Source organism: Mandrillus leucophaeus, unplaced genomic scaffold (genome assembly GCF_000951045.1).
Source record: "Mandrillus leucophaeus isolate KB7577 unplaced genomic scaffold, Mleu.le_1.0 Scaffold54, whole genome shotgun sequence".
In the NCBI taxonomy this organism is placed as follows: domain Eukaryota; kingdom Metazoa; phylum Chordata; class Mammalia; order Primates; family Cercopithecidae; genus Mandrillus; species Mandrillus leucophaeus.
The window spans coordinates 566,472-590,082 of record NW_012105808.1 but is presented as its reverse complement, the minus strand read 5'-3'; the positions used below and the strand labels follow the sequence as shown (position 1 = coordinate 590,082).

Sequence of the window (23,611 nt, the reverse complement as noted above, 5' to 3'; positions counted from 1 at the left end):
GGGTGGCCTCGCTGCCGCCATCCCCGGGCCGCTCTGCTGGGTGCTTACTGAGCAGCTACCACCTCCCACCCGGGTTGAGGGCGACTTCGGCATTGAACGGGGTTAGTTCTCACAACGTTCCCCAACCCACCTACGCCATTAGGGAGCCCATGAAGGGCTGGACGGTACCGCCCGCCCAGAGGCACGGCCACCTTGTTCTGTTCTCTTAAGCATCCTGCACGAAGGAGAGAGCTGGCCAGGCCATAGAGGGTGCAGCCTCGCCACGGGACACGGGGCCCCAGGCTGGGGAGACGGGGCTGGCTGCAGCTGTAGAGCCTGCTGGGAGGGCAGACTCCAGCAGTGTGGCGTCAGGAGCTTCTGAGGAGTCAGGCAGGGGTGAGGATGGGAGAGGCTCAGGTCGCCCAGTTTCCTGCTGCTGCTTCACTTCCTGCAGGAACCCTCCCAATAGGAGAGGAGGGAAGCCAGAAAGGAGAGCCCAGGCCAGGTGGGGGGCTTGAGGAGGGGCCTCCTCTACATGGGGCACCCAGAAGACAGCGTGAGGCCAGGGAGCTGCCCCGAGGTCAAGAACGCTGAGGGGATCAAAGGGATGGGGCTACACCTAGGCTTGGGCGCCCAGCTCCACAGCTGTCCCCGCAGACAGGGGCAGGGGCAGCGGACCTGGGATGGGGACTGCACAGCTATCAGTCTTGGACACTGAGGCCATCCACGCAACACTCCCACACAGCCCTAAAAGTCCAGCTTGAACCTCCTCACACCACAAACCTGAACCAGGCCCAGGCCCCTCCCAAAGCCCCGGACACCGGGAAGAACAAGCTCCGCGAAGGACTGGAGCCAGGTGCGCCTTTATTAGCTGAGCCACTACTTGAGAGGGATGAAGCGGGAGGAGTGGGTGGCTCCAATGCCGGGCCGGCCGTGCTTCACGGGCTTGTAGGTGATGGAGAACTCGCCCAGGTAGTGGCCAATCATCTCGGGCTGCAGGAGACCAAGAGCGGAGCTGGCTGTCAGGCGATCCCGCCCGCGTCAGGCGACCCCAGCCCACCGCAGGCCCAGTCCGGTTGGCAGGGACAGTCGCACGCACCTTGATCTCCACCTGGTTGAAGGTCTTGCCGTTGTAGACGCCCACCATGCTGCCCACCATCTCTGGCAGGATGATCATGTCCCGCAAGTGCGTCTTCACCACTTCTGGCTTCTCCATGGGCGGCGCCTCCTTCTTGGCCTTGCGCAGGCGCTTCAGCAGTGAGTGCTGCTTCCGCCGCAGGCCCCGGTTCAGCCGCCGCCGCTGGCGCGCACTGTACAGTTGCATCAGCTGCTCGCTGGAGAGGATGCACCAGGCAGAGTTTTGTGAGCGGCCCGGCCTGGGGTCACCCTACCCACTCCGGGGGACAGAGAACTAAAGCTTGGTTCTCCCCAGGGACACAGCCGCACTGGACTTGTCACTGTCCATTGTAGTGACGCAATGAACACGCCAAGTCCCTCTGGCATCCCCGCCAGATATGCGCGACTCATCCCTCAGATGCAAGAGTCACCGTGTGACTGCACAGACTCAGAGGACAAGCGGCCCGGAGACCACAGTCTCAGACAAGATGCTGTAGCGCACAGCTCGGGCCCAAGGCCTCTAAAAACGCGCAGCGGAAGGCAGGAAGGGCGCGGTGGCTCCCGCCCGTGATCCCAGCACTTTGGGAGGCTGAGGCGGGAGGGTCGCTTCAGTCCAGGAGTTCAAGACCAACCTGGATGACATAGAGAAACCCTGTTTCTACAAATAATTAAAAATCAAGGCCGGGCGTGGTGGTTCACGCCTGTAATCCCAGCACTTCGGGAGGCAGGTGGATCACCTAAGGTCAGGAGTTTGAGACCAGCCTGGCCAACACTGAAACCCGTCTCTACTAAAAATACAAAAATTAGTGGGACGCGTTGGTGAGCCCCTGTAATCCTAGCTACTCGAGAGGCTGAGGGAAGAGAATCGCTTGAACCCGGGAGTCGGAGACTGCAGTGAGCTGAGATCGAGCCATTGCACTCCAGGCTGGGAGACAGGATGAGGCTCCGTCTCAAAATAGTAAAAAAAAAAAATTAAAAAAATAAAAAGGAAAGCCAGATGCCCACCACCACCCTGCCTGGACAGGACCCAGCTACTGCCACTGCCCTTAGAATCTAAGGCTGCCCGTTATCTTAAGTGACGTTGGCTACACCCTCCAATCCGCGGAAAAGGTAACAACGGGGAGCAGGTTGAAAATAAGTAAAAACCTCAACGTCTCTGGACAGTTTTCTGGGCACAAGACCATGCTCAGTCCCAAACCCGGGCGGAGACTGTGCTCGCCCACCGCCGCAGAGGCGCTCGGACCCCCGGACCCCCGCCCCACCGCCCGCACCCGGACAAGCCCCACCGCTGGCCCAGCCCCGCCCGCGACCCCTGCCAGCCGCCCTTACTAGGACATGTCCAGCAGCTGGTCCAGGTCCACGCCGCGGTAGGTGAACTTGCGGAAGGTCCGCTTCTTCTTCTGCTCTACCTCTGCCTGCGCGGGCGCGGGTCGGGCGTCAGCGGGATCCCGACACCCACCTCCCACGACCACCGGGCCCGAGGACACCGCGGAAGACGCGCGGCGGCGCCGCCGGGGACAGAAACCCGACAGGGACACACCGCCTTAACCCGTCCCCGGGGGTCACGCGCGGCTCCGGGTTACGGGGACCCAGACATGAAGGCCCGGACAGGCCTTCCCGACCCCGCGTCGTCCCGACACCCACCGGGTCCGCCCCGCGCCCCAACATCCAGCCGCCTCCAGGGTCAGGAGCAAGCCGCCGTAGTCGGGAGGCCGAACTGCGGCCCCCGCGGGACGGTCAGAGGGTGGATGGCGCCGGATAGGCCCGACAGAGACTACCCAACTCGCAGCACTCACCATCTTGCCGGATGCTCAGAAAAGGGCGCTCTGGTCCGCGCCTGCGCAGTTATCGCGAGACTGCCGGCGTGTCCCGCCCCCTCAGCTGTGCGCGCACACGCGCTTCCGCTTTCCCGGCGGCGAACACACGCCCTCTGCCGTCTGGAGGGCAAAACACAGGCTGCGGGGATTAGAGCAGCCGCCGCCTGAGGTCTGCAGAGCCGCTCCCTCCACGGAGTGGGACTTTGGACACGCCGCCTCCCCTGTCTGAGCCTCGGGTTCGCGCTCCGTCATCTACACGATGGCACCCACCTCAACAAGTATCTATGGAGCGCCCTACTGTTTGCTCGTAGGTGCGGTTTGGGGGTTCAGGTCCCCGTGTGGGAAGCAGACAGGTCATTACAGATACCAGAGCAGGGACAGGACCTCCCTGAAAAGCACAATTCAGGCTTTAACAGCTATAACATTTTGTATATAAAGTTAGTAAGGGGCAACATAGCGAGACTGCCTCTCTACAAAAAAATACAAAAATGTGTTTACAAAAATTTGTGTACACGTGGACATAAAATATTAAAAAATACAATAATTCCCAGCTACGCGGGAGGCTGAGCCTTGAGCCCAGGACGTCGAGGCTGCTGTGAGCCGTGATCACGCCAACGGCATTCCAGCCTGGGCAACAAAGCAAGACCCTGTCTCAAAAATAAAGTTAGGAATATCACTGGGTTTGTTATGTAAATGTAGTATGAATAATAAGGATAGCTCAAAAAGGAAGAGGAGTAACTAGAACTATGTAGGAGTGACTTTTTATTTTTTTGAGACGGAGTTTTACTCCTGTTGCCCTGGCTGGAGTGCAGTGGCATGATCTCGGCTCACTGCAACCTCTGCCTCCCGGGTTCAAGTGATTCTCCTGCCTCAGCCTCCCAAGTAGCTATTACAGGCACCTGTCACCATGCCCGGCTAATTTTGTATTTTTAGTAGAGACAGGGTTTCTCCGTGTTGGCTAGGCCATGTTGGTCTCGATCTCCTGACCTCAGGTGATCCACCCGCCTTGGCCTCCCAAAGTGCTGGGATTAGAACCGTGAGCCACCATGCCCGGCCTAGGAGTGATGTTTCTTTTTTTTTTTTTTGAGACGGAGTCTTGCTCAGTCACCCAGGCTGGAGTGCGGTGGCGCGATCTCGGCTCACTGCAAGCTCCGCCTCCCGGGTTCTCGCCATTCTCCTGCCTCAGCCTCCCGAGTAGCTGGGACTACAGGCGCCCGCCACTACGCCCGGCTAGTTTGTTTTTTTTTTTGTATTTTTAGTAGAGACGGGGTTTCACCGTGTTAGACAGGATGGTCTCGATCTCCCGACCTCGTGATCCTCCCGTCTCGGCCTCCCAAAGTGCTGGGATTACAGGCTTGAGCAGGAGTGATGTTTCTGTATCTTACTGGAATTAAGTATAAAGTTGAAAGTGACTATTAACCATGATGTGGCACCCGGCTGGGCGCGGTGGCTTATGCTTGTAATCCCAGCACTTTGGGAGGCCGAAGCGGGTGGATCATCTGAGGTCAAGAGTTCAAGACCAATCTGGCCAACCCCATCTCTATTAAAAATACAAAAAATTAGCCAGGCATGGTGGTGGCGCGCCTGTAATCCCAGCTACTTGGGAGGCTGAGGCATGAGAATCGCTTGAACCGGGGAAGCAGAGGTGGCAGTGAGCCGAAATTGCACCACTGCACTCCAGCCTGGGTGACATTGAGACTCCTTCTCAAAAAAAAAAAAAAAGCGCAAAACCTCTGGGAACCCGATTTTAGCTGTGGCACTGTCCAGGGAGCTGAGCTCTCCCCAGCCATCCATCCCCACAGTCCCAAGGGAAGCAATTACACTGTACCCAGGAAGGGCTGAGTCTCCATCCCGAGGAGCACATGACCTGTGTGGGGCCCATTCACGTTGCCCATTTTCCTGCAGCAGATACCGTCCTGGCTGGGAAGCTGATTTTGTGAGTGCTGCCCCTTGGCTGGGGGAGCTAATGTGATGGGAGGGGTTGACACTCAACACCATGATGACCTGTGGTGTGGAGAGAGAGCCGCCCCCGCCTGGCCCTCCTGGAAACTGGGGCAGCAGCTCCTGAGGACATGGGAGAAGGCTCTGACAGCAGGGAATGGAGCTGGCTTCCTGGGCTGAGGCGTTGAGGGGTCCTGTCTCAGTGAGGAAGCTGCGCTGCACAGGGATGTGGGAGGTACCCCTTTTCTTGGCTCTCTCCAAACTAAGCCAAACCTTCCCTGTCCCCAGAATATGAACTGGGGCAGGGGTTCTGGCTGTTGCCTGCAGTCTCACGCCTGGCACGCTGTAGGCTTCCAATTTGGGACTTCGCGGTCCTTTTTTTTGTTTTTGTTTTTTTTTGAGACGGAGTTTCGCTCTTGTCGCCCAGGCTGGAGTGCAATGGTGCGATCTCGGCTCACTGCAACCTCCACCTAACCGGGTTCGAGCGATTCTTCTGCCTCAGCCTCCCAAGTAGCTGGGATTACAGGCGTGCACCACAACACCCAGCTAATTTTGTATTTTCAGTAGAGATGGGGTTTCTTCATGTTGGTCAGGCTGGTCTCAAACTCCTGACCTCAGGTGACCCACCCGCCTCGGCCTCCCAAAATGCTGGGATTACAAGTGTGAGCCACCGCGCCCGGCCCTTTTTATAAGTCTCGCCTTCCCTGACAGAGTGAGAGAGTATCGCTTCCCAAAGATGCCCCTGTCCTAATCCCCAGAACCTGGGGATGTATCACCTTCCATGGCAAAAGATGTGACTAAAGGTCTTGAGATGAGAAAAGCCTGGAGCCCACATTCCCCCAGAAAACCGGTGGCAGCCATATCCTAAAAGTCACAGCATCGCAAGATCCACTGAGGGATGGGCCCAGCTCTCCACTCAGCCTCTGCCCTGAAGCCCTCGGCGCTGCTGAGACCACCAAGAGCCAAGGGCAGGGTGAGGGCGCCTCCGTCACGCTTCAGACCTTTCCAGGCACTGGAAGGGTAGGCACAAGCCAAGACCAAGGAGGGAAAAAACGGACACAAAGTGGTTTCTAATCCAAACGCACTTCTCTTTATTCAAACCAGGGTCAAACTGGTCAATGGGAAACGCCCTGAAGCCACGTGCCTGGGGAGAACGGCTTCCTACTCGGTTCCGGTTCGGCGCTGCCGTGGGATCCACGTGGCTGGCTGTGCGCAACCCCCACAGTTCACCTCAGACACTACCAAGCAGGTCAGTCGACAAAAGCAAGGAATTAAACAAAAAACAGAAACACACTCAGTAGATTTCTTCTTGAAGCTCCCAGAGTTTCTGGACCACCAAGTCCCAACCCCCAAAGCCAGGAGCGAGGAGACTAACAGCGCACCCCCCTCCACCAGTGCCGACGGAAACCCTGTTTTAAATTAAAAAATAAGCCAGTATACATTGTAGAAAATTTCTCTTAAAAATCTCACAATTTGTAAATGTATATTTTTTCTTTAACATAAAAGTTTACAATATACCGTAAAACAAAAGGCTCAGGAAAATAATTTCCAAAAAAAAGGAAGAAAAAGAAACCTGAAGTTTTGAATTAAAGCTGAAGACATTTTTTTTTAAACCCTGTTGTTGAACCAGTGACTTTTTTTTATTGTGCTGATGGGTTAGAGAAAGAAATATTTAAAAACCTCAGTCCAGACGACACCCACAGCCGCTCCAAAAGCCTCGCGCCCCCCCGCCCCCCAAGGTTGAGTCGCTACTTTGCCGCCACGTTTGTGATTGTCACGAGTTCCCAAGTTTGGAATCCTGGGTCGGCCGTGCAGGCGTCGCGGCGCCGCGGGCTAGCGTCGGTAGGGGTGGAACCCTTGCACGTTGTGGTTCTGCCCTCGTCCAAAGCCGCTGCCACCGGCGGGGGGGCCCCCGGACCCTGGCACGGAGGGGCCCCCGTAGGAGGGAGGCTGCTGGCTGGGGTCCGAGAAGCCCTGTCCAAAGCCACTCAAGTCCTGCCCGTAACCTGCTGGGGGAGAGAGTCCTGTGAGCTCGGGGCAGTCCCCGGGCAGCTGGCACTGCCATCGAGCGTGGCCACCTGGACACAGTTCCGCCGAGCCTGCCTTGAGTCCACAGGCCCCACAGGGTGGGGTGGGGCCCTTCTGAGGCCAGCACCTGGGCCAGAGAGAGGAGCCTCGGGCGTGTTCTCTCCCTCAAAATCACGTGAGCAGGGCGCACACAGAGAAAAGTGGCTTCCAGAGCCCTCACGGCCCACATAACCTCGCTGCTTCCCTGTTCAATCCCGAAGACGTGGTTGGGCGAGGGGGGGGCGAGGGGAGGCTGGAGAAGCCTCGGGGGTTGGAGACACACATGCCCCGAGGTACCACGGCGGACAGGGCTTCTACAAAGCTGGCTCTTGGAGTTTCAGAAAACCCCTGATGGGCCCTTGCAGTGATACAGGGCCTGCCCCTCCATCGCAGACCAGACCCCACGTTGTCCTTCCTGTCAGGGCACATCCATTGGTGACAAGTGTCAGGGAAGGGTCTCTGGGCCCAACCTGCCTGCCCCAGTGACACCACTGGCTGAGGGGCCAGCACACCCTGCAGCCCGTCCGGCCCACACAGCCGACCTCAGGAGCATGGACAGCGGTGTCTTCGCAAGGACAGAGCTGCTCGGGCTGCTCCCCACCCCACTGCACACCTGGCAGGAAGCCCCTCCCATGACCTCTGGGTTCCCAGTCGGGTGCACATGGGCACGGGTGGGCGTGGGCTCTCTCTGGGGGATCCTGGGCCCGCTGAAGGCTTGTGGCCAACATCTTGGCACCGGCAAGGGCCCCTTCCCAGAGGGCACCGCCAGCGTCCACCCCCGCCCGGGACGGCAGAGGAAGCCACGTCCACCTCCCGGTGCAGGCGGGTGGGAGGACCCTGGAGAAGGAGGCGGCACCTACCTAGGCCACATCACTGCTCAGCCTGACCATAAGACTGTAAACAAAGTGTGGGCCGCAGCCCGGCGGGGCTGGAGAATAGGAACCCAGGCCTGGCAAGAGACGAGACCGGGGTGACCAACCCAAGCAGCCGCCACCAAGAGCAGCGGCTGACACACACGCCACGCCCCAACCGGGCGCCTCACGCCCCCCTGCCAGTCTCAGACACGCCAGGGTTTGGTGGTGGGTCAAGAACCCACACATGCGGCAACCTCGGCCCAAGGCCTGGGCGTGGGGGCAGGGGAACCAGAGCCATGCGAGGTGGGTGGGCGGGCACCTCGGCCAAACAACTCCCACGCCCCGGCCTCCACCAGGCCTAAAGGAAGCGTGTTCACAGGCACCCCAGAAGCCCGCGGCCACCTGGAGACGGGTGCCCCATGTTCTCAAACCCGGCTTGTGAATGACCCCTGGTGCTGGAGGGGCCGACTGTGGTTGGAACCCTGCCCACTGAGGCCACCGCACTGATCCTGAGCAAGGCTGCTGTGACTCCTGGCTCGGTGCAGGGCGAGAACTACAAACATGCAGACCTTGACCCGTGCTGACCCTGCCCCCTACAAGCTCCTGCCCCAGAAGCACATGCGCTGCCTACAGATCACGTCCAGGCAGATCCAAGCCACGACAGCCATCCAGCCCAGGGCGAAGCCCACATCCAGGCCACGCCTGCTACAGACCCGGCTTCTACCCCAAGCGGGGTCTGGACCCAGCAGAATGCTGATGACGTCAGCAACTGGAACCCACCAAGGGGCCAGTGCCCGCGGGACCCACACCAAGGGCCTCAACCTTGAGACAGTGATCACAGCCTCGTGGGACCCACTTCCCTTGACCCAGTCACCACTCAGGTTCCCACACATGCAGGCCCTGCGACAAACGCTCTGCTGCGACCAAGACTCCCGCGCTCCCTGCTGCTGGGACCGGAGTTGCCACAAGGTTTCTCCAACAACCCCTGCACCTCCCTCTCCTCCCTCTCCCCTTCCCAGCAGGTAAAGGCTGGGGGGCGTCCAGCAGGGGAAGGAAGCAGGAGAAGGCAGGCCGTGCCCAGGGTCCTGGGGCCAGCGGGGATGCGGCATGGCAGGAGACCACTTACCATACTGACCATAGGGGAAGTCTGGCTGAGCTGTTGGGGGCTTGCTCATGTCCGGGGCGGCCTGAGATGGAGGCGGTGGGAAAGCCAGAGGTGCTGCCCCGGGAGTGGCCGGTGGAGGAGGAACCCCCGGAGGGGCAAACTGATCTGGCGGTGGAGGTGGAGGCCCGTAGCCAAAACCTGCAGAGGCACAAGACAGCAAGGCCCAAGACGTGTTGTGCAGCTGGGGCAGACCAGCAGGAGCTGCCCGGACGGGACTGCCACCCGAACCACAGAATGCCCAGGCCTTGTGGACATCCACAGAATGGACCACAGAGCTACGGTCCTGGGCCGCTCCCCCGAGAAAACACATGCTCCTGGGAGCGTGGTGGGACGCTGAGCTGCAGCACGGCTGCCTCATTCGTCGCGGAGCAGCCGCCAGGTGGGCCTCGGACAAGAACTCAAGGAGCAAGTAACCCCACAGCAAAATCGCTCCTTCAGACAAAAACCTGCCCCCATGCCCAGCCCCCATGCTTAGGAAGCTGCCAGCACAGGCAAGGGCACATCCTGACGTGCTTGGAAGGGACTGCCGGGCCGGAGGTGCTGCCGCCCTGCCCTCTGTTGCTGGACATCAGGTGGGCCGAGGTTCTACCCAGCTCGCCTCCTATCAGTCATCTGGCCCACGGGCCTCCAAGTGCAGAGCCTGATCCAGGCCAGAGGGCGGAACGGCCTGCTCCTGTGCCATGGCCATGTGGAGCCTCCAAGCCCCCCAGACAGGACTAGCTCACACTGTGATATGCCCCAACTGTAAAACACCCCCAGGGCCCAGGGGCTGCAGGTGAAATCAGATCATGATACCATTCCTGCTGCTTGCATGCTGTGAGGCACAATCCCTGGCTAGGCAGGTAAGGGACGCAAGACTCCTAGAAAGGACACCCTACGTATGGCCCGTGTCCCTTCTTCTCTACTGGAGGGTGCCAAGGCCCCACCCTGGGGGCCCGTCTAAAATTCTGGGTGTGCTGAGGTCAGGAGTTCAAGACCAACCTGACCAACATAGTGAAACCTGTTCTCTACTAAAAATACACAATTAGCCGGGCATGGTGGCGGGCACCTGTAATCCCAGCTACTCAGGACCCTGAGGCAGGATGATTGCTTGAACCCAGGAGGCGGAGGTTGTAGTGAGCCAAGACTGGGCCACTGCACTCAAGTCTGGGCAACAAGAGTGAAACTCCATCTCAAAACAAAAAACAAAACAAAAAAATAAAATAAAATAAAATAAAACCCTGGGTGTGTCGGCTGATCTTACACTCAGCTCTGTAATTACAACTGACGTGTACAGGAAAATTAGTAAAAACCGAGAGCTCGTGAGGCCGGGTGCGGTGGCTCAAGCCTGTAATCCCAGCACTTTGGGAAGCTGAGACGGGCGGATCACGAGGTCAGGAGATCGAGACCATCCTGGCTAACACGGTGAAACCCCGTCTCTACTAAATATACAAAAAAATTAGCCCGGCGCGGTGGCAGCGCCTGTAGTCCCAGCTGCTCGGGAGGCTGAGGCAGGAGAATGGCATAAACCTGGGAGGCGGAGCTTGCAGTGAGCCGAGATGGCGCCACCGCACTCCAGCCTGGGTGACAGAGCAAGACTCTTGTCTCAAAAAAAAAAAGAAAAAAAAATTAGAGCTTGTGCACCCTCAAACAAATGCCAGACAATCCTGAAGTACCAGGCTAAGAGACGAAGTCCAGGCAGGCTCCGTCTCCTGAGGAGCTTGTGAAAACTGGCCGGGCGCAGACATTCCTGCAGTGAGTTCTCCAACCCACAGGAGCCTGGGTCGCCCTTTAGCATAACCAGCGAGGCCACGCGCAACAGAGCCCATCTGCAGGTGAAAGGCCTGGTGGCAGCTGACCTGCTGACCAGCCGGCATCCCACCTATGGCCTTCCCTGTGGCTGAGGCCGGACGTGTAACATAAGACTCCCCATCACCCCCGCCCACCACGCGGTGTCTCCGGAGCAGGCGGGAGGCCCTCCCACAGGCCCCCTAGACTTACTGAACTGTGGCGGGGCACCATAGCCCTGAGGGAAGCCCTGGGGAGGGGGAAAGCCTCCAGGAGGGGTGGATACGATGTAGGAGGTGAACGGTGGGGGTGGCGGGGGGGCTCCTCTTCCTGCAGGGGGCGGTCCATAGCCACCTGAAACACACAGTACAGGGGTGATGGGCAGAGAGCGCTGGACGACACAGCCTGGCCACAACCAGATCCAGGCCCCAGCAGGACCCTCATCCTCTTCCTCTCTAGCACTCAGGACAGAGGAACCAGGCTTTGCTGGCTGCCCCAGGACGTCTGGTCAGTCAGCCTGCCATGTGGCTTCTGTCCCCGCCTTTGCTCTATAAACAAGGACTTACCAATCGCCTGTCCTGCCGGCACCCACATTCCTAGATAAGAGAACAGAAGAGGAGGTTGGCGCCATGTCCACCCAGGTGCCCGATGCAGAGAAGGAGCCGCAGAGCATGGACGTCAGGGGCTGGGACTGAGCCTGGAGCCTCCTGTGCTCAGAGCCCGTTTGTCCTGAGGGCAAAGGCCCTGAACGCTGAGCAGAGAGGCGCTCCCCACCCCCGTAGAACAGCCTTGAAGCCACTTTCCTCTGCGCCCTGACAGGCGGCAGGCACTGTGTCTGCTGACTGGGGAACGGGTGACCTCCCGGCCCCACCTGAGGAACCCAGAGAAACCTGACTTCTAAGCCTCGAGAGGGCAGGGACCGTCCCACAGCACCTCTGCGTTTCCAACAAGGGAGGCTCCAGAGAGAAAGATTTTAGACGAGGTGCAGGGAAGCCAGTCTCGGGACCCAGATGAGGCACATCTGGAACCCTGACCTGCAACTTGGGTCAGGCTGCGGCCAAGCCCAGGGGTTCTGTGGCTGCTGGAAGCTCCGAGGGGGGCAGGTCGGCCACACATGGGTCTGGCCACAGAGGGCCCATGGCACTGCAGAGGGAACGGCAGGTGGCAAAGATCCAAAGCCTGCCGGGTCCTCATGGCCCCCTGGGGGCAGCATCCTGATTCTGAGCTCAGCTTGGCAATGCCAGCCCTTTCAGGGTTTCATTGCTCAGACCTGCTGTGGCACATGATCGCGAGGTGCAGACGCTCACTGCAGCTCTTCCCCGTGACAGCGAGTCCCAGGCCCCGGACGGGCACCGAAGCCGTGGCCACCCCGCTACTAAGGAGGCTGCGGGTGCTGCCCAGAAGCTGGCTCTCAGTTGGCACCTCGTGGGGGCTCAAGGACACTGTGCTGTGCCAGCTCTGCCAACATCGGCTCTGTGCATGCACAGCAGAGGTGTGGAGGCCATGGTGATCGCAGAGCCCAGGATGCCCAGGTCGAGTCTGAGAAGGGGAATTTTCCCACAGGCACTTGTGCCTTGGCCTTACCTTGCGGGCCATATCCTTGCTGCCACGTGGGCGGGGGCTGGCCTGCCCAGCCATTGGCAGCGTTGGGCACGACCCTGCTCCCCCACTGGCTGGCACCTGGCTGTCCCGGCGCTTGGCTCTTGCTGTCGCGAGGCTCAGCTCGTTTAACTTCCACCTAAACAAACCGAGCTCTGGTTTAGGGCGAGGCTGCCAGTCCCAGCACCCCCTTCCCTTTAGACACACCCTCGGGTAACTTACGACTACACTTAGCATCTTACAACTTAAGACTAAATACTTAACTATAAACCTTATTTAGGCCAGTAGCATTTTTTTCTTAAAAATTTTTTTTGTGTTGAATTTTTTTGTTTAAAAAATGTTTCTCAGGTACAACAGATACAACTGTAAGACACACAGAGCCCACCCGCTGCGGGGCAGCAGGACCGAGCCCAGAGCCCTCGGGGTCTCCTGCATGATGAAGGGTCTTTCACTCAAGTAAAATGGCAGTGTCCTCCTTCCTCTTGAAAACACGGGTACAAAAAGGGACCAGGATCTTCCCGGCAATCGGCATCCTCATTGCCCTTTGGACCGCTCGGAGCCCGCCCACCTGTGCTTTTAACTCATACCTGAGAAACACGCTTGGTGTTTTACTTAGATTTTTTAATTTAAAATGTCTAATGGAAGATAAAGACTTACCTTCCCCAGGCTAACGCTTAAAGAATCTCAATTAACTCAAAAATAATGTCAGAGGGAATGGATGTGATAAGAGAATCTTACATTACATCTAACAAAAAAAAGTAACAAACATGCAATAAAATGGACATTTGGATCAGTAAGCAATCTTCATACTGTGTTCACTCAGCAGCCCGGGGCCCTTGCTCTCTAGACGTGTCAGGAGCCACAGCCTTCTCAGGAGGAGGGTGCAGGGCCGGGGACAATGGATGGAGCAGGCCTGACCTACTTATTCTAGGCGCAGTGGCTGACCTTCCTTTAATGCCTGCTTGAAAATATGGGCGGACTGACAACACAAAGCTCCCCCAATTCCGGGGCTGCCTCAGCATTTGAGAATCCTGAATTTGTCTTATTTTTATGATAAACTGTAATGAGAATAAAGAGACAATGGATCCGCCTGCAGCCGGCCTTGGGGTCTCAGTCTGGAGAGCTGCACATCCCGCGTTCAGAATCCCTCAGTTCTGCCTGTTAGAGAACAGACAGCAGCAGCCGCGAGGCACAAAGCCCCCACCTGCCCAATGCCCCAAGGACTCGCCTATGATGGGAACAGGATCCCGTTAGCTCACGGCAATGCGACAGCAGGACCAAGAGACCCGTTTCAAAGAACTCCAATTAACGAGTCTCACACACTCTCCTTAGGGGACTGTGGTTCCTGCTTACAAAGCAGAGCAGTCCTTGTACTTAAAAAAAAAAAAAAAAAAAAAAATTCTTTTACCCTTTCCTATCTGAATGCACCAATGCAGAGTCGCCTGGCATGGAGGGTTAATTACCGCCCGGGACCAAACACTGTACAAACAGAAAATCCCCATGAGGGGCCAGTGTCGCTCCAGCCAACCAGTGAAGGTCGGCGCCGGGCAAGCTGGACTCCAACGACTGCCTTGCTTGGAAGGCGAGACCCACACTGAGGTCGCCCAGCTTGGGAGCTCGCGCAGACCAGTCACGGCTGGGGGCACCTGCGGGCTGCCCAGGGACAGCAGGTGTGTGCGCTGTACAGAGCACTTTCTGTCCCACAGACCAAGACCATGCTTTCCCCAAAGTGTCAGCGTTGTAGTCCCTTAAAACGCTGAGCACAGACTCCCTGAACCTCTGCTTGTGCTGTCGCGCACCCATGCAGCCTGCATGCTAATTTTAAACTACAAGCTGCACTGGATGTCGGAACAAGGATTGTGTCTCCTGTTTTAGTTGGGTTCAAAGGGAATTAATGAAGTCTGCAACCAAATCTAAGCCACCTGTATATAAAAATAACTACACATGCTACTGTTTTTAAAAAAGTTCTGCTATGGAGACCTCGGGCTGGGGCAGAGGGCGGGGGCAGGAGACAATGAGCGCGATGCTCCCTCCAGGGCATTTTAATTGAAAAAACCACCACGGCCTTGTCCCAAGGGCTGAGCGTCGTCTTCTGTTAACGGGAGACGCTGCCACACCAGGGAGGCCGGGTCAGAATCCCACTCGGTGTGTGAGGCGGCCTGGCACAGCCAGCGGAGCTCCTTGGTTTGAAAGGACCAAGACAGGAATCCTGCAAAAACTTGGACCCCTAAGCTTTTGCTAACTGCAAGAAATTCCACACTGTAGAATTTCTACCAGTTACTTATTTCAGAGTCCACTTCTCAAGAACCTCCAAGGGTCCAGGTAAAACAAGGATTTAGGGACCCCTTTCTGACACACACCTTCCAAGGGCTGGCCTGGGGGTGGGGGTGGGGTGGCCTCCTGTCCCTCTCACCTCCGGGGGTAACACAGTATGAAGATGACACAACCAGAGGTCACTTGACTGCATGGTGGCTGAGTACTACCGAGAGCATGTGGCTGGTGCCGGAGTTCCACAGTAAGTGACCCAATTCAAACAACCAGTCCTTCATGATGTTTCCACTGTGCTTTCGATTTTAAGCGGAACCTGGGCTCTCAAAGGTCCCTTGCTGATCACATTACAGGTCAGTGTCGGACAATGGGGATTTGCAGACATCTGAAGGAGTGGTCGTGGAAACCAAGCCTGAGGCAACGCTGCGGTTTCACTGGAGCCAGCCCCAACACCGCCACAGCCGCCCGGCCCCAGCACCCCCTCCCCCTGCCCAGTCCCAGGTCACCCAGAGGGAGGGCTCCAGGAGCAAAGCTGAGAGACGCCCACCCCGCAGGAAGGGTGCTTAGGAAGGACGGGACCCTCCTCACATCTAAAGACCCAGGTCCACCTTAGGCAGCGAAGGTTCACAGGACGAACTCGCCCGACCCTTTCTGTGAAGGAATGTTCCTTTCCAGTGAAACCCCTAAGTTGCCTAAGACTTGGTTTGGTCTTAAGGTAAAATAAAACTACAACTACACACTTTTTTGCCCATGATGTCGTGAAAATGCATGTTGACAGCCTGGTCCACTGATTGTTCGTCCTCGAAAGTAATAAATCCAAAACCTAGCCAACGACGAAGAGTGAATCAAGGTAGCAGGGTGTTGTGACACAAAACAGGATGATGAACAGTATTAGGGACGGGCCGAGGGATCGACCTTGGGTTTCAGCTAAGCTGTGTGTGGGGCGCTGTGGGCCCCTGGGGTGGCTGCCTCCCTCCCCAGGAGCCGCCACTCGACTGGACACGGAGTGGACAGATGGTGACGTCCGCACTCCCGGTGACGGCTCTGCTGACTGAGGCCTAAGTCAAGTCTCTGCCCCAGACACCCAGGGCTGGGGCTCCATGTCACGAACAGATTTGGAACAAGGAGCTCATCTTAGAAAGCAGCAGTGGAGACAGTGGAACGGTGAGGGCCTCCATCACTACTGGCAGACAAAGTGCCCCCCAGGGGAAGGTCAGAGGCCTGTGCTGGAATATTCTGGCTCTCGCCTGTGGAGAGATTGCCAGTGAACCCTGCAGGCCGGGGGCCCACGTGGAACGCTCCACCTCAGTCAGGGGTGTGCACCGTGGATGTGTGTCTGCTTCTCTGAAACCCAGGATTCTCCCCCTTGGCTTGCAATTTGCTTTGCAGCTAGTGCTGACAGGAGCCATATATCGTTCTAAAGCGTTAACAGGTACAGTATCTATCATAGCTGGTGCCTCACTAGGCTTACCCAACACTGTTGGGTAAGCCCAAGGAGTCCTAGAAAAGGTCATATCATACGCATATATGCATATTATATACAGGTAGATAAACAATGCACAAAGATACAGGCCACAACGGGTTCCAGCAGGTCAGACTCTGCTGTCAGCAGCAAGAGCGAGATGCACCATGGGATCAAAACAGAAAATTTTAAAGGCAAAAAAAATTTAGCATTTCCCAAACACGAGAGTGGCAGTATAAACGAAGTTTAGTGGGTCTGGGGTGAGCGCGGCCCCCAGCTAACGGGGCGGGTCTCCTCCTCTAGGCGCAGGAGTGCGCTGGACTCTCCAGGCCTCCCCGGCTGGGTGGAGCGCGACGCCGCGAAGCACAGTCCTCCCGAGGCGGGGCCCAGGCAGCACTAGCCCCTCCCCAGATGGAAGTGCGCGGCAGACAGCTGCCCAAGACCTCACAGAACAAAGACGGACGTGGAAGAGCTGAGACCGGGCTGAAGATGGGCTGCCCACGCCAGAGGCACAGGGTGCGTGACAAAGCACCACACAGCAGGGGACAGTGCGACACGGGCGTGAGGCGTGAATGAGCGCGGCAGAGAAGGGCCGTGGGGGTGGGAGCAGGCAAGGGCCCCCGGAAGGAGCGGCCCACCGTGGGACCTCTCAAGCTGAAGAGACAGGGACCGGGGCTGCTGTAGCCGGGACCAGGCAGAAACAGGACAAGCAAAACTGGGGGCAGGGAAAGATGGAAACGGGGCAGAAAGGGCAGCTCAGACTGTGAGGGGACAAAGGTCACTGTGGTTCAGGAGCCTCCCACCGTCCTGAGCACACGTGTGCACCTGAGCGTGGCTGTGCACGCAGTGTCTGCAACCTGACAGGAGGAGGAGGAGGAGGAGGAGAAGGAGGCGGAGGGACCAGGAGGGCAAGGCACACAGCGAGAGGAGCGCAGGATGGAGAAGACCTGAGGGGGTGAGAGGTGAACAAGGCAGCGGCTGGAGCAGGCGGGCCGAGGGCAGACGTGGGAGGTCCAAGCGGGGACCCGCACAGACACTGTGTGCCTGAGACACAGGCGGGGTCCCCGACAGGGACATGGCCATGACCTTCAGTCAATGGAGAGGAAGAGGGAGGAGGTGGTGGGGAGGGGACACAGACCCATCTCAGAAGATGCGGAAAGGCCACGGGAAGAGGACACACTCGCTGGGAGGACCCGCCAAGCAGTACCGTGGCGTCTCTCTGGCCCTCCACTCGCCTGACACCCAAGGGACACTTTCAAAGCCCAACAGCTAAGGACATGTGGCCACGCGCTGGCCCCGAAGTGCTCCGTACACGAGTGTGGACTCAGCAACACTCGCCATGTCCCGTCCACATGGGACAAGACAGGATGCAAGGAGAAAGGGCGCCAGCTCTGGGCAGCCGGAGGGGGACCAGGAGGATCTAGAAGCAACCCTCGGATTCCCGCGCACTCAAGTTTCCCGAGATCAGAGGCAGTATTTGGAACACGGCATCGGTGATGAAAATGAAACAACATATTTAGAAGTAGACATTTTCGCAAACTGCAGGAGTGTCTGAAACCACAGGGCTCGCCTGGTCCGGGCACAGTGCAAGAGGCGCTGGGTCCTGGGGGAGGCGCCCTGAGCGCTGTCTAGGAATGCGGCTGTCAAGAGGCGACATCACCACTGAGGAAGCGGGACAGAAACACCTGAAACTTCGTTTACACCCCACTGGAGCAAAGCCGCTCCCTCCTCTGACTGCGGGACTGGCCTGTACCTGTGTGATATAATTTAGCACCTGGAGAAGAGAAATCTAAAGAGATATCGTTAATCACACACAATTCACAGAGAGAAAAGGAAAAACAGCTTACTTAACATCACTGTACTTTACTATGAAACACTTAAGTACGTCACTAAGCATGTATGTCTAAATTAAGTTACGACTAAGACTTAACAGCGTAACCGACATGGAGGAGGAGCGCTCCTAACCGTGGGGAGGGAGGTTCAAATGGCAAACTATGCTCCAGCATGGCGGGCATGCTGCGGCGCCACCTGGCGCTCGGGGCTGCCCGGACTGACCTGGGCCGGTGCGGGGGCGGCACGGACGCGGCGGGCAGACCCAGGCTGCAGATCTGCTCCCGGGGCCGCCAAGAGCAGCCGATGAACCAAAACCATGCGGGCAGCGGGCGGGACAGACAGCAGCAGCCACGGAAAAGGGGCACAGAAACTGGGCGCCCATCGTCCCAGCTCCACAAACCAGCATGGATGGGCGGGCAGGAAGCTGAGGGAAAACGAGGGGAGGCCCTGAGGTGACTCCTCACCCCTCCTCCCACCTGCCCTGCTGACTTCAGAGAGGGAACAAAACCGAAAAAAAAAAAAAAAAAAAAAAGAAAGGAAAAGAAAAGAAAAGAAAAGGAAAAAAAAAAAAAAAAAAAAAAGCATGGGATGGATCACGAAAGTCCAAGCTCCACACCGAGCCAGCTGACTCAGCTGACGACACGAAATGAGACCGGCCACACTGGGAGGACTGCACGAGGGTGAAGGAAGGTCAAATGCAGGAGGACCACACTCTTCCGGACAGTGAAAAACAGAATCCAGGCCGAGACTCATGTCAAGTCATAAAAACTTGAAAAGAACAAGCCAAAAAACAATGTGTGACGTCTGACCTCGGGAAGCACAGACAGGCTGAATGGGGTGCACATGAGGAGCCCACATTTTAGTCATTTGTCTCCAAATCGTCCTTTCCTGAGGCTGTTTGCTACAGCCGCCACCTGTGTGTGCCTGGCGGGTGAGATAGTTTGCCATCTGAGGGAGGAGCAGGGAGAAGGCTGAGGACAAACTAGATCTGCCCTTACCTCGGGGCCTCTGCTTCTCGGCATCATAGATCATGACTACCTCTGTGACCTGGAAGGAGAGAGCGGCGTCAGTTCGGGCACCACGGCCAGCACCGTGGGTGTTCTTCTGAGGGCACAGCCTGTTCCCACAAACCCAAACTCTCAGCATAGGGCGCGCCCTCCTTGAGCAGGGGAGGTGCATGGGCAACAGCTGCTCCATGGGGCTGCTGTCTGAGAAAGGCGGGAGCCCCAACACTCCCAGGGCCAGAAGCAGGCAGTGAGAAGCAGCTCCAGGGCAGGCGTCTGGATATCCGCCTCCGGGCTGCCCATGGCCCCGCTCACATGTGTGCTGAGGGACAGGAAGGGCCAACAATGTTGGCCACGTGTGAACCAGGCCATGTGTGAATGCAGGGTACGTGGGAACCAGGAGACCCCACAGAAGCCCTTCCCACCCAAACGGCGGGAAGCAAAGGGCACACTGGGCCCTTACTCGAAGTGGCGGGGCAGCCACACACAGCTCCTTGGTGGAGGCTGTGCTCCCAGGCCCCGCTCGGGGCCTCTCACTCCTGGCCCAGGCCTCAGGCACCAGCTGATGAACATGCGCAGTACCCGGGCACACAGGGCTGTCCTGCTGGCGGGGCTCGCGTGTGACCTGCGGGGCATGGCATGAGTCCCAGCAGGACCTTGGGTGACTGCATGCCCTTGCCTCAGGTGACTGGGAGGGCTCCCCACTGGCCCGCTCCCGGCTGTCCCAGCTCCCTCTGGCACCAGGCTCAACTGAGCTCGGGCATTTTCCCACCTGCCCACTGGAAAATCAGCTCTGGCTGGCTCGCCCAGGCCACGATGAACCCCGTTTCTGTGTAACTGCCCCTCTCTGACACTTGACCCCATGGTGTTCACAATGGAATCGGGCGGCTGCCCTGAAGGCTGTCAAGCTGGTTCACTGCAGAACTACCCTACTGGGACGCGAAATGGCCACGAAGGCAAAGGCTGGGCTTTCTGTCTTTTTGGAGAGCGCAGGCGTCAGGGAAATGAGAGAGAGACAGCTCCCAGCGGGAAAGGCCTGCGCACCTGCGGCTCCGCCACTTCAGCCCCGAGAAGGCCGAGGACTGAGCAGAAGCGGCTCTGTCCCAACAGTGCTGCTGGGGTGGGGAGAAACTCACCACTCCAAACTTCTTGAAGTATTCCCTGAGCTCTGTCTCACCACAATTGTGAGGAATTCCACCGACAAATATCTTATTTGATTTACTGTTATCGCTCCTGGGTCCTTTCTGCTGTTGAAGAAGGGAAGGACAGTTAGTTCACGCGGGAACCCTCCAAACCCTCCCGCGAGCTGCGTAGGACGTGAAGCTCAATCCGCACTGGTTCTGAGTCAGCTGAAAGCCAGAGCAGAGCACTCCACAAGCCTGCTAAGTCCAAAGGGCAACCAACAACACTGGGCTCTGCTGAGACGTTTCTCATCTTTCTAGAGACCCAAGCAGACAGGGATTCAGCATTTTTGCAAGGCTGAATTTCAGCTAAACTGACACACAGCACAGTGCGTGCCATGCCTTCAGTTATTCTGAATTACAACCACTACAAAGTGGAAAAACACTCCAGTGTGAAGCAGGGACTTTAGGATGGCAGGAGAACGGCAGCAGCAGCGATGACATGAGCAGAGATGAAGTTGGATTTCAGGCTGTAGTTCTCTAGCAGGTGACAAAGATGACCACGGAAACCTCCAGCAGCTCAAGAGCCGCGTGAAACAGTGGCCCAAACCACACAGCCCCTTCTGCCAGCCTCCCGCTGTCAAGGGCGCCTGCTCTGGGACACCACTTCCCGGGCCCTCGTTGCTCACTGGGCGGCCAGAGCCAGGAGCCTCGGGTCCAGTTCCTAGGCCGCCCTTGAGGCTGGGGCTGTTCTCCTGATCCCACCCACCAACCATCCTTTTTTTTTTTCCCTATCCACGGTTATCATATTTTAAGTTGTCCCAACTGCTTTGGATTAAGAGACTATAAACCTTTGGGGATAAGTGCACACTGCCATGAACGTCGGGATGGTTTCATGAGCGTGTGCGTGGGCCAGAATCCATCAAGTGGTGTAGTTTACTACTTGCCCATCGTATCTTAATAAAAACTAGAGAGATTAATTAATAACCAGATGGAATAAGAACCTTGGATTCCAGTCTGAAAAAACCAGCTATGAGAAACACTTGTGAAACAATTCTCGAGCTGGGAACAGGGCCTAGACACAGATGACACGGGATTCCCGGCAGCCGTTTTCCAGCATGCTGCCGGTGGGTGTGTGCGGTGGGATTGTCATTTTAGGAGACGCGCCCTCCGGTCCTTAGGAATGGTGTATGTGGACACAGATGGATGTAAACACATATAGATACATTTGATAAAATATTAATAATGGATAAATCTAGATGGTATATTCAGGTATTCTTTGTGCTACTCTTCTAATTTTTCTGTAGTTAAAAAGTTTCCCAATAAAAGGTTAAAAAAAAAAAAAAAGAATTGTTCCAAGAGTTCTGAAGCCTGCAGTAGATGGAATTCTGCTAGAAATGCAGACTCTTGGGCCCTGCCCTGCTGCCCACACTGTGGAGAGGCTGGCACCTGGTGCCTCAGCAGGCCTCCAGGTCTGCACTGTCCAGCACGTTATGCAGGGAGGGTAAGAGCTTTTCCATCTGCACCGCCCCAGTGGTGGGGGGTGCAGGAAGGTGAGGTGTGGGTGGTGGTGAGACCCAAATGCCAAGGAGACCCCCTGCCAGGACGGTGCCCTGTCGGCCAGGCAAGCACCAAGGCCGCAGGTCAGAGAACCCAAGTCGCCACGTCAGGAGATCTCAAGTGGAGCCGCAGAGTGGCCACAGCACGAGCTGTGAGGCGGCCTGGCCCAGCCCCGGCAGTGGAAGGATGGCCCACCTCTGAGGAGGGCCAGGCCCAGCACAGAGGGCACACAGGGCACAGAAGAAAGATGACTGGCTTCTGACAATCAACGGCATTAGCTGTCATTTTTTTTTTCTTAAGATAGACTGGTAACAATTGTCTTGGCTGTGAGATAACACACTCACAGCACTGACAAATCTGGGTGATCCTCAGCTGCTCGAGTGCCAACCTAGAAGACCTGCGTCGCTGTCAATCCTAATGAGCAACAACAGCAGATCGAAGGCACGCGTTTCCTTTCCATGTGGAGTGGAGAACACACAAGGAGGCCGCCCTGCCCAGCCCCTTACCCATCCTTCCTTCGGCCGTGTTCTCTCTGGCTGCATCCCCCGGGGTGTGCATGGCTTGGGGTCGATCTGTAGGAAATTTCAAATCAGCCAGTTGTGAATAAGAGGCTGTTTCTCTAGGAAAGAAGGTGTCAGCACAACAGCAGCCACAGCACAGCAGCCCGCCCCGCCCCGCCAGCTCCATTCACCCTGTATCCTCCTGCAATATCCAGCCTCAGCTCCAAGGCTTAATCCTTCCCAATCAAACCCACGTTCAAACACGCTCTAACGCGAACATCAGTCAGAGTCCAGGACAAAATGAAGCAGAGGAAGGACAGGTGAGACAGCGGGTGAGAGCTCCCGGAAGGGCACTTACGTTTCGGCCGTCTAGCGTGTGCGGTCTGCTGGCCAGCACCGTCCCCACACAGTTTGGGTCCTTAAATTTGACAAACCCAAAGCCTCGAGACTGGTTGGTGGTTTTATCTTTCATGATAACACAGTCTACGACTTCTCCATATTGGGAAAAGTAGCTGCGCAGAGTCTCTGCTCAGAAATCGGGAAGAAAACACAAACACACAGGGCCAGAGCATTAGGCACGTGCCTGGCGGTGCTGCTGGCACGCAGGCTCCTCTAGTCCACTGGCCGCGCACCGAGCAATGCTGAACTGGGGCTGGAGGTGGGGAGGGTGCGGTGTACAAGAAGCACTGGGGGATTCTGCCCAACATACACTTGAGGTCCTCATGTAAATCCGAGGGGCTGCCAGTGAGCACAGCAGTGGCCAGCGGTTACAACCTGACTTTGTGGGCATCCAGGAAGGCAGCGTTTAAGGCCAAGGCAAACACAATTCTGAATGCTGGCAGTGGCCAAGGAGCGCCGACTTTGCTGCACTCTTTCCTCCTAATCTGGCCTCAGTGACGGCCCGGCCAGCCCCTCGCCCTCTGCACTCTTTCCTCCTATTCTGGCCTCAGTGACGGCCCGGCCAGCCCCTCGCCCTCTGCACCTCCAGACAACAGCTGTCTGCCTCCACAAGCCACCTCAGCCCGAAGTCTTCCCTGTAACTTGGGATGGAAATACCAAATTAACAGTCTCAGAGCAAATACACACTTACTCTCTGCCCCAGCCAACTCCAGTGTGCCCTGCCCAGAAATCAAAACAATGTCAAAAGGCCTTTAAAACATCTGAGACAGTAGCAAGAGGCGGGCAGACACAACTTGAAGGCCAAGGTCCTAGAGCCCTGTCTGCAGTGCCCACCTGACACCCCTTCCCCACCTACCTTGGGTCGTGCTCCAGTCAAGACCGCCCACAAAGAGCTTCCTGCAATTCAATCAGAAGATATTCAGGATCAAGACAGCGCTCACCTTAGAAATGCCCCCCATCTGAGTCAAGCTGAGGTCTTAATTCAAACCACAGCAGCAGTTTCTGCGAACATGCTTGTGCACGTGATGGTACACAGAGCTCACAGCAATGGCGAGTCAGCCTTGCCCATGCTGTCTGCAGACATGAAAGATGATCCCAAGCCTTGCCATGGGGAGAAGACTGTGCCAGAGTCACACGCCGGCCTCAAGCGCAGCAGGCG

The 23,611-nt window shown here is 57.1% G+C and overlaps 2 protein-coding genes across 4 annotated transcripts; both read right to left on the bottom strand.

Moving 5' to 3' along the window:
* Window positions 1-826: 826 nt before the first annotated feature.
* Window positions 827-2,972, bottom strand: RPS15 (ribosomal protein S15). 2 transcript variants are annotated; one of them, XM_011997414.1, is made up of 4 exons: window positions 2,892-2,972; window positions 2,425-2,510; window positions 1,079-1,313; window positions 827-972 (listed from the first exon to the last, which is right to left on the bottom strand). In XM_011997414.1, the coding sequence occupies exons 1-4, from the start codon at window positions 2,892-2,894 to the stop codon at window positions 859-861; spliced, it is 438 nt and encodes a 145-aa protein (XP_011852804.1). In that variant the 5' UTR covers window positions 2,895-2,972; the 3' UTR covers window positions 827-858. The 2 variants fall into 2 exon arrangements, with proteins under 2 accessions (XP_011852804.1, XP_011852803.1); XM_011997413.1 differs by lacking the exon at window positions 2,892-2,972 and adding an exon at window positions 2,740-2,882.
* Window positions 2,973-5,917: 2,945 nt separating this feature from the next.
* On the bottom strand, window positions 5,918-23,350 carry DAZAP1 (DAZ associated protein 1). 2 transcript variants are annotated; one of them, XM_011997412.1, is made up of 12 exons: window positions 23,309-23,350; window positions 22,412-22,578; window positions 22,060-22,125; window positions 20,009-20,119; window positions 18,867-18,915; window positions 15,314-15,396; window positions 12,291-12,444; window positions 11,273-11,302; window positions 10,920-11,060; window positions 8,901-9,077; window positions 7,781-7,869; window positions 5,918-6,862 (listed from the first exon to the last, which is right to left on the bottom strand). In XM_011997412.1, exons 2-11 carry the CDS (start codon window positions 22,523-22,525, stop codon window positions 7,781-7,783), a joined length of 1,014 nt encoding a protein of 337 aa, XP_011852802.1. In that variant the 5' UTR covers window positions 22,526-22,578; window positions 23,309-23,350; the 3' UTR covers window positions 5,918-6,862. The 2 variants fall into 2 exon arrangements, with proteins under 2 accessions (XP_011852802.1, XP_011852801.1); XM_011997411.1 differs by lacking the exons at window positions 7,781-7,869; window positions 22,060-22,125 and having other exon boundaries at window positions 5,921-6,862; window positions 23,309-23,344.
* Window positions 23,351-23,611: the final 261 nt, after the last annotated feature.

What these genes read in the sequence shown, in the direction of transcription:
- DAZAP1 (XM_011997411.1), bottom strand. Translation starts at nt 22,525, where the DNA reads ATGAAAGATAAAACCACCAACCAGTCTCGAGGCTTTGGGTTTGTCAAA. An exon ending in CGAGAAGCAGAGGCCCCGAG is followed by an intron (nt 15,397 to 18,866) that starts GTAAGGGCAGAT and finishes GTCGTTGGCTAG; the next exon opens with GTTTTGGATTTATTACTTTC. An exon ending in GCAAGGATATGGCCCGCAAG is followed by an intron (nt 11,303 to 12,290) that starts GTAAGGCCAAGG and finishes TCTCTTATCTAG; the next exon opens with GAATGTGGGTGCCGGCAGGA.
- RPS15 (XM_011997413.1), bottom strand. Translation starts at nt 2,763, where the DNA reads ATGTTGGGGCGCGGGGCGGACCCG. An exon ending in TGGGGCGCGGGGCGGACCCG is followed by an intron (nt 2,511 to 2,739) that starts GTGGGTGTCGGG and finishes GCGCCCGCGCAG; the next exon opens with GCAGAGGTAGAGCAGAAGAA. An exon ending in CAGCTGCTGGACATGTCCTA is followed by an intron (nt 1,314 to 2,424) that starts GTAAGGGCGGCT and finishes CATCCTCTCCAG; the next exon opens with CGAGCAGCTGATGCAACTGT.